At 32.5% G+C, this 18,598-nt stretch overlaps 1 protein-coding gene and 1 long non-coding RNA gene across 17 annotated transcripts in view; one reads left to right on the forward strand and one right to left on the reverse strand.

Moving 5' to 3' along the window:
* Positions 1-5,750, reverse strand: part of LOC107154455 — a 29,911-nt gene extending 24,161 nt beyond the window's left edge. The window contains exon 1 of one of the 3 annotated variants that reach the window (XR_001505077.2): positions 5,312-5,747. This is a non-coding gene — a long non-coding RNA (uncharacterized LOC107154455). Of the gene's footprint in view, positions 1-5,311 lie in introns of all 3 variants that reach the window. The other 2 variants (XR_001505079.2, XR_001505080.2) reach the window with 2 other exon arrangements.
* The window catches only part of Shld2 (shieldin complex subunit 2), a 79,722-nt gene that overhangs the window by 57,227 nt on the left and 3,897 nt on the right, over positions 1-18,598 (forward strand). For 9 of the 14 annotated variants that reach the window (XR_007347052.1, XM_048801699.1, XM_048801702.1 and 6 more), the window contains 5 exons: positions 4,555-4,749; positions 4,915-5,049; positions 11,450-11,656; positions 16,700-16,928; positions 18,319-18,434. Coding sequence is in view for 13 of the 14 variants with exons in the window: in XM_048801699.1 (XP_048657656.1) it covers positions 4,555-4,749; positions 4,915-5,049; positions 11,450-11,656; positions 16,700-16,928; positions 18,319-18,434 (882 nt within the window). In the remaining variant the exon portion in view is untranslated. Of the gene's footprint in view, positions 1-4,554; positions 4,750-4,914; positions 5,050-11,449; positions 11,657-16,699; positions 16,929-18,318; positions 18,435-18,598 lie in introns of those variants that run through there. The other 5 variants (XM_048801707.1, XM_015500090.2, XM_048801708.1 and 2 more) reach the window with 4 other exon arrangements.

Consider the following 18,598-nt stretch of genomic DNA (forward strand, 5'->3'; position numbering starts at 1 on the left):
TCAGTATCAATAAGTATCAATGTAACATTTTAATACAATACCACATTAATAAATTAGATATACTGTTTCAAATTCCAATGTCTTATTTAAAGAAAAAATGCTGGAGGGCTGCATATAGTGGCACATGCCTGTAATCCCCAGATTTGGGAGGCTGAGGCAGTAGGAGTGCAAGTGCAAGCTCGAGGCCAGTCTCAACAATTTAGTGAGCTCCTTAGCAATTTATTTAAATAAGTTGCACTGGCAACTTATTTAAATAATTGGGGATATATTGCTCAGTGGTAAAGTGCCCCCACATTCAATCTTCAGTTCCAGTAAACAAACAAACAGATAAATAAATAAATACTAGAGGAATTTTTGCTAACATTAGGAACTAGATAAAGATGTCCACTATCTGTGCAACTGTGCATTTTATACTAAAGTTATTATTCATAGCAGTTAGACAAGATGAGGCATCTGAATGGGTGAAGAAGAATGCACAATATCTCTATTTATAAATGCTTTGATAACCTAACTAGAAGTCTCTAGGGAATGAAAAAACAATTAATTCAAACAGTAAAAGAATTCAATGATACAGCAGGACACAAATTAATGTTGAAAAGATCAGTGTGTTTAAAACACTATTGGCAGAATGATAGGGAAAAACTCATTTACGATAGAAATCAAGAAGATATTTCAGAATAAATTTAACAAGTAATGTACCAGACCTATATGAGAAAGAATTTTAGACACTTCAAAAAGAAATGAATACATGGATAAATGGAAAGATCTTCCTTTTCTTGGGTGGGATGATTCAACGTCGTTATGTCATTTCTCCCTAAGTTAATGTATAAATTGAATGAGGTTCCAATACCAACAAGTACTATTATGGCATATAAAAATTGATAATAAAATTCATATGGAAAAACAAATATGCAAATGTAGCTAGGAAAACACTGAAAAGGGAAAACTGTGAGGGGAGACAGTATTACCAGACATTGAAATATTAAAACCTCTATGATTAAAACAGTGAGTTACTGGTATGTGAATAAAGTAGACTAGTAGAAAAGAATAGGAAGATCAGAATTAGACCCACATCCATGAAGCAATTTAGTATGTCAGAGGTCATATCTGAAATCATTGACATAAAGGGTAACTTTTTAATAGTGTTGAGGCAACTGGGTAACCATTTGGCAAAAAATAAAATTAGGAACATGTCATAACAAACAGAATAACAAATACCAAACAGATTGAGAAGCTAAATGTAAAAAATAAAACCATCTACTAGAAGGAAACATGGTTGAATCTCTTAATCTTGGTATAGGTAGGGAAAGACTTTCTTAATATTACTCAAAATCCAGACACAGTAAGGCAAGACTGATGAATTGGACTACAGAGAAATAAACCTTTTCATGACCAAAAGCATTGCAAAGAAAGCCAAAACACAACTGGCAAACTTGAAGAAAATATTTGCAACATTACTCTAAACAAAAGGCTAATATCTCATTCTATAAAGAACTTTAAAAAATTGAGTGACAAAGGAACTGAGAGGAAATGAGAAAACAGGGAAAAGAAATGAATGGCATTTTTCAAAAAATAATTTAGAAATGGCCCTCAAACATAATTCACTCAGTTTTAATTAAAGACATTAAAATTAAAACTTTAGGGAGATATAATTTCTCAATTATTAGTAAAATTTAAAAAATATGGCAACATATTCTTTTGATGAGGCTGTGGGTATACAGATATTCTCACACATTGGTGGTGGGAACAAAAATTGTTAGACCCTTCTGGAGAATATTTGGCAGTGCCTAATGAAATTACATATGCACTTTGCTTTCAAAGTAGCAGTCCTACTTCTAGGAATTTTCCCTGGAGATATACTTCCAATAATATGAAAATTACATATCCACAAGTTTATTCATTGCAGTAGTTTATAATTGCAAAACATTGTTAAAAATCTAAATGCTTATACTTAGGAAGATGATTATGTAATGTAGTCACACAGTGGAATACTATGCAGCTGTAAAAAAGAATGAAAAAGATATGAGTCATTTCCAGGATATACTGTTACATGCAAAACACAGAGCCCCCCAAAGTATATGTACTTTTCTTCCCTAACGGCCCAGAGAATTACAAGAGCTCATTATTGACAAAGTCAAAATTTTAACCCAGCTCTTCTGAGTCCAGATGTGCTGGAAATACTGTGGAAGAATTCAGTCTGGTTAATAATTTGGAGCTATGGAAGTTTGAAGTTGGGTGGTGTTGTAATCTAATTGACTTCTTGCTATTGTTCCCCTCATTCATTTTTCATGCTGTCCTTTTTCTTACATATATTATCTTTGTAAGTGAGATCAGCATTATTTCATAGAATTCATTTGGGAATTGAGTAATCCTAGTTAGGGTATGTTTCTTTTTATCATATTCTAAAACTTTTCAAACATTTATTCTAATCCATCGACTCAGCTGGCTAGAAATCTTTTCTTTACTCTCCCCTTAAATTTAACATGTCATTCCATTGCAAATAAGACAATAATATGCATTGATATCAGCAGTATTAAGTCACATATATTATCATGTTACAGTATAATTTTTTTTAAATATCTGGGTTCTTTTTAAACTTTGTTTATTTATTTTTATGTAGTGCTGAGGATTGAACCCAGTGCCTCACATGTGTGAGGCAAGTGCTCTGCTACCGAGTCATAACCCCACTTACAGTACAATTATTGAAGATAACTTGAATATCATGTATACCATCATTACTTTAAAATTACAGTAGTAGATAATCTGCTGTATATTGTTATGCAGGAAGACTATTATAATAAATATTATTTAGATAGGACTTCGAATGCTTCATCAGACTATCAAAAGCATCTATAGATTTATAACTCCTTCTATTTATCTTGAAATGTAAAGCAACTCTTGACGTAAAAACTCTTAGACATTTTCCTAAAACCCTGCTCAAGTATTCCCTCATTAAAGCCTCTCCCAGCTTTCCCAGGGAGTTCTTTTTCTCTGTGCTCTTAGGAATGCTTACCTACATGCCTTACACCATGTGGCCAGTGTTTGTTGTTGTCCATCTGTAGGTCAATGACTCCTTCAGTGTTGAGATTGTGACATGGTTTGTTTCTGTATTTTTAGTACCTGATAATAGTGCTTGGCCGTTAGTAGATAATCTACTGAAGAGTGAGTGAATAATGAGGGTTTAATCTAGCTGACGGAGTATACAATGATGAGCAAATTAATAGAAGAAAAGAGGAATCATAAATCAGCTTATAAATTCTGCTTTCTAAAAAATAACAAGTACTTTTTTGCCAATATCTTATGGTTTGTCAGTAATCAAGCAAGCATTTTCCTTCAGGGAAATTAAAATTTAGGCATCAAAATTCATCAATCTGTGAACTCTAGATGGGGTAAAGGGGAGGGAGGGGAAGGGAGGGGTCTGGGGGAAGGAAAGACAGTGGAATGAGTCATGAATGGTGTGACTTTATGTACAACCAGAGATATGAAAAATTGTGCTTTATATGTGTTATATGAATTGTAATGCATTCTGTTAGCATATAGAACAACAAGTTAAAATTTAAAAAATTTATCAATCTGTATATTTCAAAATCATATATTTTACTGTATGTAAAGTATGCCTCAAAAATGAGAAAAAATTGAGACAAGATAGTAATTTAAATATGACTGAAGAATTAAATAACCAGTCTTACAATTGAGCATTATTGCAATGTGGCACATGTTTAAATGCCAAATGAGAGTTAGAGAGAAAAAAAATCTTGAATTCAGAGGAGGAAAAGTCCCTGTGAGCCTGAAGTGGTTGTTAAAATATGTGGTATTTAGGTGGTGAAAGAGCATGAAAGCATTGAAGTCTAATCAAAGTGAGAGCATTACAGCTGCTCATCATCAGCTGCATAAACATGGGAAAAGGAAGGGCATGTTCAGGGACAGAACCAGTTAGGTGTCTTGTAGATTATTTCCAATGGGAAGTGCTAAGGGGCTTGTAGAGGAATGGCAGTGGTCAGGATAGATGGGAAAGACAAGTCATGCTCAAGGGATTGGGAAACCAATGAATATTATCACACTGGTGGAGGAGTCAAAAAATGATGGGAGTTTTAAGCTTGGCTAATTAGTAGAAAAATGATATTTTTATTTATTTATTTTTTTTTTAGAATTTTAATATTTATTTTTTAGTTTTTGGCGGACACAACATCTTTGTTTGTATGTGGAGCTGAGGATCGAACCCGGGCCGCACGCATGCCAGGCGAGCACGCTACTGCTTGAGCCACATCCCCAGCCCCAAAAATGATATTTTTAACCAAATAGAGAAGAAGGGGAAAAGAGCAGACTTTTTTTTGATATAGTAAATAATTCTGTTTCCATTGCTGAAAAATATCAACTGTTGTTTTTGCATTTAAGCTGATTTAAGAATATGTTTATGTACAAATTAAGTCAGGTTTTATGTCTAATCACACTTTATAACATAAAATTTAGTTCTAAGAAAATATTATGCATTATCAAGAAAACATGATGTTGCCATTCTTTGTCCATTGTTTGTATGTTTTTTTCCTTCCTTAGATTCCAATATAGTTAGTGATGTTGCACTTCAGGATTTACTGGCATATGTGTCCTCAAAACATTTCTATCTTGAAGATCTTCCACAGAGGCAGCCTCAGAAAGTGAACAGTATAGAGTTTGTGGAATTGGAGCGACTACAACCTGATAGATTAGTCCATGCAGTACTAAGAGTTGTGGATATCACTATACTGACAGGTAAACATTTGGAGTGCCTCTTTGATTTTAGATTATAAAAAGATTAAGATACAAGACCATCTTAGTTTATCATCTAGTTATCACTATTTATTTGTCATGAGATATTATAATGTCACCTGTGCTAAAACTAAGCCCAATCCACATTTTCTTCTTTTCCTTTTCCAGAATCATTATACACTTACAGAGGACAGAAGCAAAGGAAAGTTATGTTAACAGTGGAACAGGCCCAAGGTCAACACTATGTGCTTGTATTATGGGGTCTTGGAGCAGCCTGGTACCCTCAACTTCAAAGGAAAAAAGGTAAATACACCAAAAAAGCATTTAACCTATTTATATTTTGGTAAATGATTAATGCTTATGAGCCTAAGATGAAGAGAATCTGTAGACATTAGTTAACATTTGAAATATAAATGATGATTGAATAATATTCTGAAAATTTCTTATAATTTTGTACCTCTTAGCAATTAAGTAATTATTATCTACAATTATCTAAATAGTTAATATCTATAATTAATGCTGGCAAAATAAAGGCTTATATTTATCTCCAGGTATACTACTTTACCTTTCTTAGTGAAGATCTTATCCCCTTCGATACTGTTCTTGAAAAATTTAAGTCTGAAGAAGCTTCTGCAGTTTTTTTTTTTCCTGCCAAAGTGCTCTGATAAATAAACTTCTCTTTGGTTAGAAGGCAGATGTTAGGGCAGTTATATTAACTCTTTGAAGTCACAGTTATTGTTCAATAAATTACCATATTTCAGGTTTTTATTCCAGTTCTTTTAAAACTGGAGTCATAATAGAATGATCATTTTAAAAAGATGACTTGATGTTACCTTTTTCTAAAGCATAAATTGATAATTTATGGTGCATTGCACTAAATGGTATTGATGTATTAATAAAATAGTATAACTTCTTTTTGCTATTGGGAGATCTATTAGTTGTAGCAATTCTTTTGCTATTGTGAGATCCTTTAGTTGAGATAGTTTAATAATGGTTTATGAATTGTTTTGCCCTGCAAATGTAATAGAGATTGATTAAGCATACAAACCATTAGTTTTTACCGGAAGGAGTTAATGTCTCTTTCCAAACTTCTTCCTACCAAATAGTTACCTGAAGATAGGATCTGTCACATTGTGTCTTTTAATCATTAATAGCCTATAACTAGGATTTGAGATAAGTCTGATTTTGACTTTTATGCTAGGATCAAACAGTGACAGATGTTTGTTCTGTTGAGAAATCTGACAAACATGTATTAGTATACTGAGTGTGATCATTGACCACCATGTCACAGCTTGGAACATGAGTCTAGTGCATGCTAAACAAAAATGTAGGTCAGGGTTATATTGGAGCTGTAGCAAAGCAGCTCATTGTGTGTAGCCATTTAATGTTAATAGTTATTTAGTAATAGAAGAGAAATTAAAGTTGTTTCCAGATTATCTATGGTATTTAGGTTAATATTGAAAATATGAATTAAAGAATTAAGCTGTATTTGTTCTTTATTCATTTGTTAATTCAGCTTATGATTGTTTTACCATTGTTTTAAAGTTTTAACATCCATTTTAATACCTCAAGACATTTCTTTTGTTATAGAAAATACCAGTTTTGAAGGACATTTAAGTAAGTGGTTCTGCTTTCAGAAATTGTTAACATTCTGTTTATTCATTTAATATTTCTTGAGACCTTCTCAGTATTTACCTCTGTATGAGGCACTGGTTTTACTTGGTCCTAAGGATAACAAACTGACATTTAGATGGTATAATAAAAAATTATATAGTCATTATAGAAGATTACGGAGTTGATATTTTTAGAAAAAATAATAAGAAAATTCACAATCCTCTGCAATATGCATTGCTAGTAGAGATTGATCATGCTTCATCTGTAGCAAGCATTGGTTAAGGTCCTAATGAGGGTAAACTAGAGACATAAAGTACACTTCTTAAGAGGAAAATAAAATATCTATTCAGATATGTTTTTTCCATGCAATATTTTTCTGAAATTATTTAATAGAAGTCTTAATATTTCAAATATATAACAAATCATGAGGTACTCCCATGAAATAACTAAGCACAGAGCATATGCAGATAATCCCAACATGTAAGACTATATGTTCAAAAAAAGACTAGGGCTAGGGATGTGGCTCACTGATAGAGTAATTGTCTAGCACATGCACAGGGACTTAGGTTCAATCCCCAGCATCACCAAAAAAACAAAACAACAACAAAAACCCTTTATGTTATACTAAGTTATAGTTATGTCTGCATGGAGGTTTGAAATCCATTTACCTCCTTAGTTCATGATTCAAATATAGAAATATATCACAGTTTATCTCATACAACTCTCCTTCAGATTTTGCTAACTTAGCTGGCACACAGTTCCTTTCTGTTACTTAAGGGTGCCAACCATCTCCTGTTTCAGGGTCTTAAATGTATCTTAGATTTGTTTTCAGGTACACAACTAGATGCTTCTCCCTAGAGTGCTTTTCTTCCAACTGTGCCACATGCATGGCTCCTTCATATCTGTGCTCCAATTTCATATCCTCGGAGAGGCCTCACACAGGAATGTACATAATTACTCTCTGGCAGATCACCCTTTGCATTCCATTCTAGCTTATTGTCTTCCTTATTGATTAATTTTCTTACTACAGTAGAAATTCTATGAATACAAGAACATTGACTAGCTTGTTCACCCACTGGGTATCTCCATCGCATTGCACTGCTAACTCTAGTAGTTATTTTCTCTATGAATGAAGATTAAAATACAAGTCAGTCATCCATTCAAATTTCTCACTGTCAAGAGTCAAGTTTGAGGAGGAAATAAAGTTGCTGGTTTTTAAATAGTAAGGAAAAAAATCACAAGGCTAAAAATAAAAATGTACGCATTTGAAGATTTTGCAATCCTTGGGATGTATCAAAAAGAATTATAGGTAGAGGTGATAGAGTCTATGCCTAGCATGCACCAAATCCTGGGTTTAATTCCCAGGACTAAACAAACAAAAAACTAAGTACTGAACTTGGGTTCTAATGGCTTGTATTAGAACTAGAATTCCATCCTGGCTAACTTAAACAATTTAAAGTATGTGGAGTGACACTTAGTAGCCAATGGCAAGAGTGCTGGTGGATTCCAGGGGCACTTAGAACCAGGAACCTAAACCCTTCAGCAGTCCCCAGGAGCTTCTCTGTATATCTGCTTTATCTGAAATTATTTATTAGAATTTAGAATTTCTCTGCTTTTCCATAATATAGAAAGCAGAGGATAGTTACTCCCTAGCTCCTGATTTTGCATGAGGCACTGAGTTCCATCCCTGGCACCACAACTTTAAAAAAAAGTTACTCTTAAAAAAAAAAAAAAGAAGAAGAAGGGACTAATCCTACCAGGCATGGTGGCACTTGCCTGTGATCTTAGCAACTAAGGAGGCTGAAGCAGGAGCATCACAGTTTCAAAGCCAGCATCAGCAACTTAGCGAGGCCCTAAGCATCATAGTGAGATCCTGTCTCAGAATAAAAAATGAAAAGGGCTAGTGCTATGATTCAGTGGTTAAGCACCTCTGGGTTCAATCCCCAGTACTAAAAAAAAAAAAAAAAAAAACGAGAGAGAGAGAGAGAGAAGCGGGGTTGGGGAGAAACACCAGTCCCATTTCCAAATTCCCAGCAAAGAGAATCTGATTGCCCAGACTAAATCTAATTCAATAAGCTATGACCAGGAAGACAGAGTTACACAATATGTAATAGTCATAGGAGGGCTTAAACTTAATTTAGTGGCAGGAAATTGTTAAGGAAGTTGTTTATTGTCTGGGTGGACACATACAGTATTCACTATCCAAAATATATATATTTACCAGCTTAGAAAGATGTACATGATGTATTATTTAGTTTTTAAAAAGGACTTTATAAAACTTGGTGTATAAGAGGATCCCATTTTAATAAAAGTATATCTATAAGTATCTATGTACATTTAAAGATCTGAAAATATATATAACAAAATGCTATCTGTGGTTATTCTGTATAATAGTTTTATGTTTGATTTTCATTTTTTATTTATACCTTTAGTTTGAATTTTATCTGAATTTTTGTGTGCATCTGCATTTTTTTTAAACTTTTGTAAAAGCTTCAAGCATATACAAGATTAGTGAGAATAATAAGTACAGATAAGGAACTTAAGTGTCCATTAGCCAGGTTATTAAAAATAACCAATCTTATTTCACCTATTACCTCTCTTTTCTCTTGCTGTCTTAATGGTTTATAATAAATTTATTATTTAAAAATCAACCTAAAACATTTTTCTTTTGTTTTTTTTTAATTTTTTTTAAAGAGAGAGTGGGGGAGAGAGAGAGAGAGAGAGAGATATTTATTTTTAATATTTATTTTTTAGTTCTCGGCGGACACAACATCTTTGTTTGTATGTGGTGCTGAGGATCGAACCCGGGCCGCACGCATGCCGGGCGAGCGCACTACCACTTGAGCCATATCCCCAGCCCCAAACATTTTTCTTTTGAATAAAAGAATATTTGACATTTGGAACATTTAACAATTTGAGGAAAAAATAGAATTAAATTCTATTTCATGTCTGTGCCAAAATAATCTCAGATGCATTAGAAATTCAAACAAGAAACAAGTAGTAGAAGAAAATAGAAGTGAATTTACTTGGAATGCAAAGATTGGTAAATTAAATAAAATGTAGCAACAAAACCTATTAAACATAAAAGCCACCATATGCAAAATTAAAAGATGTGACAAGCCAGAAAAATTTTCATTGTGTCAGAAGATAATGAAAATAATTCAATAAGAAAAATCTTTAAAGATAAATTGAAAAGGATATAAATAGGCAAAGCATAACAGAGGAAATGTAAATGGCTAATAAATATATGAAAAATTACTCTGCAAATAATTAAAGACAAATAAAATAATAATGATGGTTGATTTTTTTTTTTTTTTGTAAGAAATTGATAGGAAAAAAATTGGGAAAATAGCCCATAAACAGTTGGAAATGAGGATAGTTGTAGATGCCTTATAAAATAATTTGGGGTATCTGACTCATTAATTACACCTTGAGTAGGACATTAATTACAACTGAGCAGGACTATCTGTAAAGATGTAGCAGAAAATGTTTCTATCATGGTATTGTTTTTAATAGTGAAAAATAAGAAGCAAAGAATACCAAAATAGAAGATTGTTATAATAATTTTAAAGATTTTGGTGTGTCTGTGCAATGGCATATTACACAATTTAATAATTTGAGTAATATTTAATGACATGTAAAGTATGTATTTGACATATTATGCAAAAAAAATTAAAAATCCAAAACAACTGTCCACAAAAGTGTTAACTCTGTTTTAGGGTATTAAGATTATGAAGCTGCTACTTATTTACTTAGCTTATCTGTGATTTCAAAGCATGTATTTTTTATTTTTTAATTTTTTTTAATATTTATTTTTTAGTTTTTGGTGGACACAGAATCTTTATTTTATTTTTATGTAGTGCTGAGGATCGAACCCAGCGCCCTGTGCATGCCAGGCGAGCGCGCTACCACTTGAGCCACATCCCCAGCCCCAAAGCATGTATTTTTTAATAAGACAAGAAGGCTATTTTAAAAGTAGCAATTGGTTTTTTGTTTGTTTTGTTTTGTGGTGCTGGGGATGCAACTTAGAGCATGCTAGGCAAGTGCTGTACCACTGAGCTACATACCCAGCCTATAGCATCAGCTAGAAGTGATTGGTTTTAAGCAGTAACTTGTAATATTTATGCTTTAATTCTATGTAATGAGTCTGTCTGTACAGATTTATTGACTCGTTTAATCTCACACACACACACACACACACACACACACACACACACAGTCTAATGAATAAACCTAAGGAGCTAAGTGGGTAGGAGTGAATTAGATTTATGGCCTAAAGTGGGAAACTAAACAGGCAGCTGTTATTATCTGAAAAGTTAGTGTTGAGAAATCTCCTTTTTTATTATCATTTTAAAGTTGAATTTACTAATATATAATGATTACTTGGCAAGAAGATCTTTGCTACTGTGTTTAAAAGTTAGCATTATTACTGAGATAATTAAGTAGGTGCTACTATATTTAAATGCTTTTTTGTTATTATCATTCTGGAAAAGTCAGCTAAATATGATAACAAAGGTATTGAAATATCAGTGAAACATTGCTTATGGTAGACCTGTGTCCATTTCAATTTTCTTAAAAAATACCTCCTAAAAATATTTGCCTGTAGCTATTAAAATGAGAATTTGCTATTCTATAAAACAGTTTGTTGTGATAAATTATGACTTTAGGTGATCAAGAAATTTTTAGAAAATTCTTTACTGGAATTATCTCTAGGTTAGGCATTCTTGTAATCCCAGTGACTTGGGAGGCTGAAGCAGGAGAATGGCAAGTTCAAAGATAGACTCAGCAACTTAGTGAGACCCTCTCTCAAATTAAAAAAAAGTTTAAAACGGGCTGAGGATGTGGCCCAGTGGTTAAGGGCCTCTGGGTTTAATACCCAGTACCAAAAACAAAACCAAACAAAATTATCTCTAACATTCTTATATTATTGCTTTTAAACAACATTTATATTTTGTCTCTTCATGCCCAAATTCTTAAGTCATAAAAGTTATATTTAAGTGATTCAATTAAGCTAACCTGTTTAATCTGATTCTGAACCTAGACATTTTCCCTTTGGATAACCTTTTGTTTTTATTTGTTTTTGTTTAAGATTATATTTGGGAATTTAAATATCTTTTGGTTCAGCACAACTGCATACTGGAAACCCTAGAGTTGCATACAACGCCTTGGTCATCCTGTGAATGTCTGTTTGATGATGATATAAGGGCAATTACATTTAAAACAAAATTTCAAAATAGTGTACCCACTTTTGTCAAGATGTCAGATTTAGAGGAACACTTAAAGGATAAGTATTCAGGTAAGATCTTTATACACATAAAATGTTGCTAGAGATAATATAAGCAAAGAAACTACCATTTGTGAGAAAATATATAATTGAATATAAAAGTAAAAGTCCTTGCAAATAACTGAAGCCCACATTGACAACTTCTTAGCTTTCTGTCTCTATTCCTTTGATGTTAATTTTTTATTAGGGATCACTGTAAAATATTTTTCATGCATAGTTACTAGCAGCTCATCATTTGATAAACCAGAAATAGAAAAATGACCTTCACCAGAGGCACTGTTGAGATAAACATCTTATGAAGTCACTCAGCTGTCATCTAGACATGATTGTTAAGATTTAAAATTGATAAAGGATCTGTGAAATTTATATATTGCTTTGTAAAATTCAATACTTCCTGCTGTGGTTTTGGATGTTTTCGTCCCCCGAAGGTTCATGTATTAGAGACTTGGTTCCCACTGTGGAAAGTGATAGACTTTTAAGAGGTGGAACCCACTGGGAAATCTTTGAGTTAATAGAGGTTTGCTCTCAAAAGGGATTATGGGACCTCAGTCTCTGGCTCCCTATTCAGCAGTGTGATCTCTCATATGCATTCCTGCTAGTCATCATGAGGTTCTCATCAGAGCCATACCAATACCAGTGCCATGCTCTTGAATCTCCAAAACTGTGTGCTAAATAAACATTTTTTTAATAAAGCTAGCTTGCCTCAGGTATTTCATTATAATGAAATGCAGTCTGCTACCCTTCTAGTACTCAAATATGTGTGTGTCTAAAATTCATCCTCAGAAACATACCACATAGATGAATTCCTTTGATTATGAATTATATACACATATTCATATTTCCTTTTAACTAAATATAATTAAAGTGATTTGTTTGGAGTACAGAAGGAAAGGAATACATTTTAAATCCAAAAGGCCAAGGATTTTGGAATGAAGAGAGAGTATAGTACAGTAGTGATAATAAATATTTGTAATTTCATTGGGAAATAGGTTTCACTAGATTGCATTGGCTTCCTACTTACAAAGGTAATGCTAAATGATGCTAACTTCTAGTTGAAGGACAGCAAATAGCATTTGAGCTATATTTGGGGTTGCTAAATTCCAGTAATTAATAAATGACAGTGATTATCAACTTTGGAAAGTAATGGAAAGCTTTCCATTGACTCTGATAGTAAATGCATTTTGGAGAAGAAATAAGGATTGAAGATAATGGAATGTGTATATAGGTTTATTTTGTTCCATAGTTCAAGTGTTTTAATGAAAAAGAAAGAAGTTGGTCAAAAAATTTCTAAGAATTTTTATAAGATTACTATTTTTGATGCTTGTATAGGTTAAATTATTGAGAATAACTGAGGAACTTTGATACAGAATTTTGTCTTCATTTTTTTATTTGCATGAATAATCTTCCGAATTCATATATGATTTTAGATTTTTCAAAATGCTACATGTAGCTTAAGTGAAACAATATGATTACTTTTGTAATTATTTTGATAAAAAGAGTCTGATCCAAAATGAAATAAATTACAACTCTGAAAGAGACCACTTGCTAAGAATCTCAAGTATTTTTTTGGAGCTTTTAAGCTGACATGGTATGCCTCCTTTTTGGTACTTTCACAGTAATTTGAAAGTTGTATCTCATTTTAGAGTTAGTGTCTTTCAAGTGTGGTTCAAAAACCAAGTGTCAGATTAAAAAACAAAACCTTAACAGTTTTTTGGGTATAGTTTTCATATAGTAATCTTAACCTATTATGTGGATTTTTACATGAAACCATTACTACAGTTAAAATAGTGTTCCTTTTGCTTTTTTGTAGTCTCTTCCTCCCACTCATGCTACTTCTGAACTTTCTATTATTTTTAAAAATAAATGGAATATCATAGTATATACATTGTTTTATCTGTCATCATTCAGGAGGCAAATTCTTTTGAGATGCATCTGTATTGTTATGTTTATCTGTTCATATCTTTTCATATGTTGATACACATTGGGGTTCTTTCCAGATCTTGATTATTACAAATAAAGCTTTTATAAATTTTCATGTGTATGACTTTATGTGGACATAGTCTTTCTTTTCTTTTGAGTGAAATACCTATAAAATAGCTGAATTATGTGGTATATTTAACATTCTAAGAAACTGCCAAACTGTTTTCCACAGTGGTTGTACCATTTTATATTTTATATTCTCACCAGCAGTATATGAAATTTGCAATTTCCGTACATTCTGGTCAACATTAGATAGGAACCTTCTTTTTAATTTTTGTCATTCTAATAAATATGTAGTAAGAATTCATTACTGTTTTAATTTATATTTCCCTACTGGCTAATAATATTGAGCATCTTTTTCATATACTTAGTTATTATCCATGTGCCTTTTACTGGTGGAATATCAATTGAAATCTTTTGCCCATTTTTAAAAAATAAGGTTGATTGTTTTATTATTGAATTTGAGAGTTCCTTATATATTCTAGGTATAAATCCATTATCAGTTATATGCTTGGCAAATATATTCTCCCAATTTGTTGGCCATCTTTTTATTCTTTCACCTGGATCTTTTGAAGAGTACAAGTTTAAAAATTTAATGAAGGCAGATTAACCATTTATTTTTATATGAATAGGGTTTTTGGTTTTGTGTTTTAGAAATATTTGCCTAACCCAGGGTCAAAAGATTTTCTTGTGTTTTCTTCAAGAGTTTTAGGTTTTTTATTTAGATCTATGATTTATTTTGAGTTATATTTTTATTTAAATCTGTGGTTTATTTTGAGTTAATTATATTTGTATATAGTATGAGGTATGGCTTGAATCTCTGTCTCTCTTTCCAGCTCTCTTTGTTGTATGAAATATCCATTCATGTAAACACCATTTGTTGAAAAAATCATTATTTCCTCAGGGAATTGGCTTTGCACCTTTGTAAAATATCTGTTGTCCACATCTGTGTAGTCTATTTTTTGACTTTCTTTTCTGTTATATTAATCTATTTGCCTATCTTATACCAATACCAACCTGTTTTGATTATTATAGCTTTACAAGTCCTAAAATTTGGCACTGTTATCCTTCCAACTTTATTCTTTTTCAAAGTTTTTTTTTTTTTTTTTTTTTTTGGCTATTCTAGAACACTTGCATTTTCATTTGGATTTTAGAAACAGTTTATCAATTTCTACAAAAAAAAAAAAAAGCCTGTTGGAATTTTGATTGGGACTGTGTTGAAGCTACAGATAAATTTCTAGGAGAACTGACACCTGAATATTTAGTTTTTAATTCATGATCAGGGTCTTTCTCTTCACTTGTTTAAGTCTTTCTTGCAGGCATGTTTTGTGTTTTGAGAGTATAAGACTTTCACATTTTGTCAGACATGTTTGTTTTTCTACCTTTGTGCTATTGTAAATGATATTTTTTTAAAAAATATGATTGCAGTGGTTGCTAATATTTGGAAATTCAATTGATTTTTATATATTGATCTTGTATTTTTGTAATCTTGCTAAATTTACCAAGCTCAATAGTTACTTTTGTGTAGATTTGGATTTTCTACATAGACAATCATCTTGTCTGTGAGTAAAGACATTTTACTACATCCTTTCTGTTTTTTATTTATTTTTCTTACCTCACTGTACTTGTTAGTTCCTTCAGTATAATATTGAAAAGACTTTGTGAGAGTTGATGTTTTTATTCATGATCTTCATTTTTAGTATGATGTTGACTATAGGTTTTTTATAGATTCTTTTTATCAGATTGATTGATGTTATCATATATCATAACTAAAAATTTTAATCAGAAATGGGTGTTGTATTTTGACAAATGCTTTTTCTCCATTTTTGAGATGATCATATAGTTTTTCTTTTTAATCTGTAATTAATTACATTGATTGATTTTTTTTTTTTAATGTTAGACAACTTTGCATTTATAGGAAACCCAACTTGGTCACAAATATATATCTTGAGTTGCTAAGGCTGTTCTTGAACTTGCAATCCTCCTGCCTCAGCCTCTCAAGTCACTGGGATTACAAGCCTGTGCCACTGTACTTGGCTTTAGGTTTTTCTTTATTGAAAGATTTTCACTGAAACTTCAATTTCCTTAATAAATATAGAGGTATTTAGGTTATCTACTTCTTCTTGAGAGAGTTTTGGTAGTTTGTAATTTTCAAGAAATTTTTTCATTTCATCTAAGTTGTTTGTATAGTGACAAAAAATTTATTGACGTAAAATTATATTATTCTCTTTGTGTGTGTGTGTGAGAGAGAGAGATATATATACTGGGGATTGAACTCAGGCTTTGCACATACTAAGAAAGCACTCTACCGCTGAGCAACACCCCCTTATTATGGAGAAGAGGGGAGAGTATGCTTAGATAAATTCATAGAATTTACTAGTATACTGAAAGGAAAAAAATAGGAAAAAAAGAATGTCTGGCAGACAGTAGATATTCAGTATTTGTTCAACAGGTGAATGATGAGCCATTAAGTAGTCATTGAGCATGCTTTAGATTACATTGAGTCACATGAGAAACCATTAGTAAATGAGGACTGTCAGTGCTCACGTGGCTATATAACCCAGGATGGATGGATGGGCAAAAAAATTGGTGGGGGGAAGGGGAATAAAAAACAGTTGGACTATTGGTTTATTACTTTTGGATAGAGGAGAGAGTACAATAACTAACCCACCTCCTGCTTGACTTTTGACTGAAATAAATTAAAAAGATTGTTGACACGACAGTGAAAGAGGGCATATTAGCTAGCTTCAAGTATTTGAAGGACTTTCTCCTAAAAGAAGGATTAAATTTATTTTGCATGATTCGAGAGGGTGGGGAGGAAGAAAATATCCACATGTTTAGTCATATTAGCCAAATAAATCTTTACTCACTTGCATGTAGAGATCCCTTTAGATTCTAGAGTCAGTACTGAAGCTGTGAGACTCTCTAGGAAGAGTGAAGACAAAAAAAAAAAATCAAAAACAAGAGCTTAATGTAATCTTTAAGTGACTAAATCAACCATATCATAAGCCATATTGATAATTAAAATTATAATTTGGGTCAATAATTTATAATATTTTTGTTTGTCTTTTATAGGAGTAGTTCTAATTAAAGCTCAAATTTTAGAACTAGTATTTCCTGTTGCAGCAGCTCAGAAGATAACTCTAAATGCTCACAGTTCCCTGAAGAGTATCATCTCCTCTCTCCCCAACATTATATATACTGGCTGTGCAAAATGTGGATTGGAACTAGAAACAGATGAAAACAAAATCTACAGACAGTGTCTTAGCTGCTTGCCATTTGCTAGGAAGAAAACACATTATAGGTAAGACAACTAAGCAAGCCAATGTGAAGGAAATTTTAGGACTGGAAGTGACTGAAAAATTACATGTATCATTACTTTCTAACAAAAATTAACTAGAGCTAATTGAAGAGAATAAAATACTCTCTTTGAGTGACAGATAGCTATTTATAAAAGCAAATATTGTCCAGAAATTATAACAGGAATTTTTTTTTGGCATTTCTTGGGATTGAACCCAGGGTGCTCTACCAAGCAGCACCCCCAGCCCTTTATTTTTCAATTTGAGACAGTCTTCCACTAATTTGCTAAGACCACTCTCAAACTTGTGATGCACCACCACGCCCAACACCGTTTTTTCAAACAAATGTTCAAAGCCCACTCAATCACTAAAGTTTGCCAATTCTATTTTCCAAACACTCTTAAATCTGCCCACTTCTTTCCATTTCCACCACTGACACTGCAGTCAAGTCATCTCTCCCCTAGGTTTGATCCCTGGTACCACCAAAACAAAACAAAAACACAAACAAACAAAACTTATTTTCTTTTTTCTTACTAAATTTATAAGTTCCTTAAAGAAGGCATCAGATTTGTCTTGCTATTAGTGTATAGCCAATGTTTAGCACAGTCATGGTACATAATGAATATTCAGCTTGTCTTTGTTGACATAAAGAATGGAGGGAGAATGGAAGTGCTGTAAACATTGATGTGGCTGCGTCACTGTAGTATGCTGATTTATAGCAGCTCAACTCATAATAGCTAAACTATGGAAGCAACCTAGGTGCCCTTCAACAGATGAGTGGATAAAGAAAATGTGATGATATTACCCAGCCTTAAAGAAGAATGAAATGATGGCATTTGCCAGTAAATGGATGGAGCTAGAGAACACAATGCTAAGCCAAATAAGCCAATTCCAAAAAACCAAAGGCCTCATATTTTCTCTGATATGCAGATGCTAATTCACAATAAGCTGGGGGAGGCTAGGGAAGAGTAGAGTTACTTTAGGTAGAGGAGAGTGAAGGGAGGGGAAGGGAATATGGGAGTTGGAAAGACAGTAGAATGAATCAGATATTATTACTCTGTGTACATATATAACTGTACAATTGGTGGGATTCTACATCATGTACAGCCAGAAGAATGAGAAATTATACTCCATCTGTGTTTGATGTATCAAAGTGCATTCTACTTTCATATATCTAATTAGAACGAATTTTTAAAAAGTTAAAAAAAAAAAAAAAAAAGGAATGGAGGGAGAGAGTGAGCCTGGAGAAAGAGTGTAGAGTGAGAAGAGGATGGGACCTAGAATCACCATATGGGTAAAGTGGGAAAATCCTTAGTCACATTTTGTCTCTGTTATACTAAATTTCCCTCTACTAATGATCTCTTTTAACTTCTATTTTCTATTTTTTTTTTGTAGGCCAGCTTTAATGACTGTAGCTGATGGAACACATAACATTTGCATCCATGTAGGATCAGAGTTGATAGAGAAGATTCTTCTCAACATTTCTCCAGACTGCCTCAACAGAATTGTAGGTAATGTGTCAACACTCCATCAAGGAGATTTTCTTCATGAAACCATCCATTCAGGAGTATAGGTAGTATATTGGAACAGAAGGAATGCTATGTTGTAAATTGACTTTTTTTTCATCAGCATAAAAGCAGAAGGATAATTTACCTTGAGTAAAACATAAGTCTAT

The sequence above is a fragment of the Marmota marmota genome, unplaced genomic scaffold (genome assembly GCF_001458135.2).
Source record: "Marmota marmota marmota unplaced genomic scaffold, marMar, whole genome shotgun sequence".
Lineage (NCBI taxonomy): Eukaryota > Metazoa > Chordata > Mammalia > Rodentia > Sciuridae > Marmota > Marmota marmota.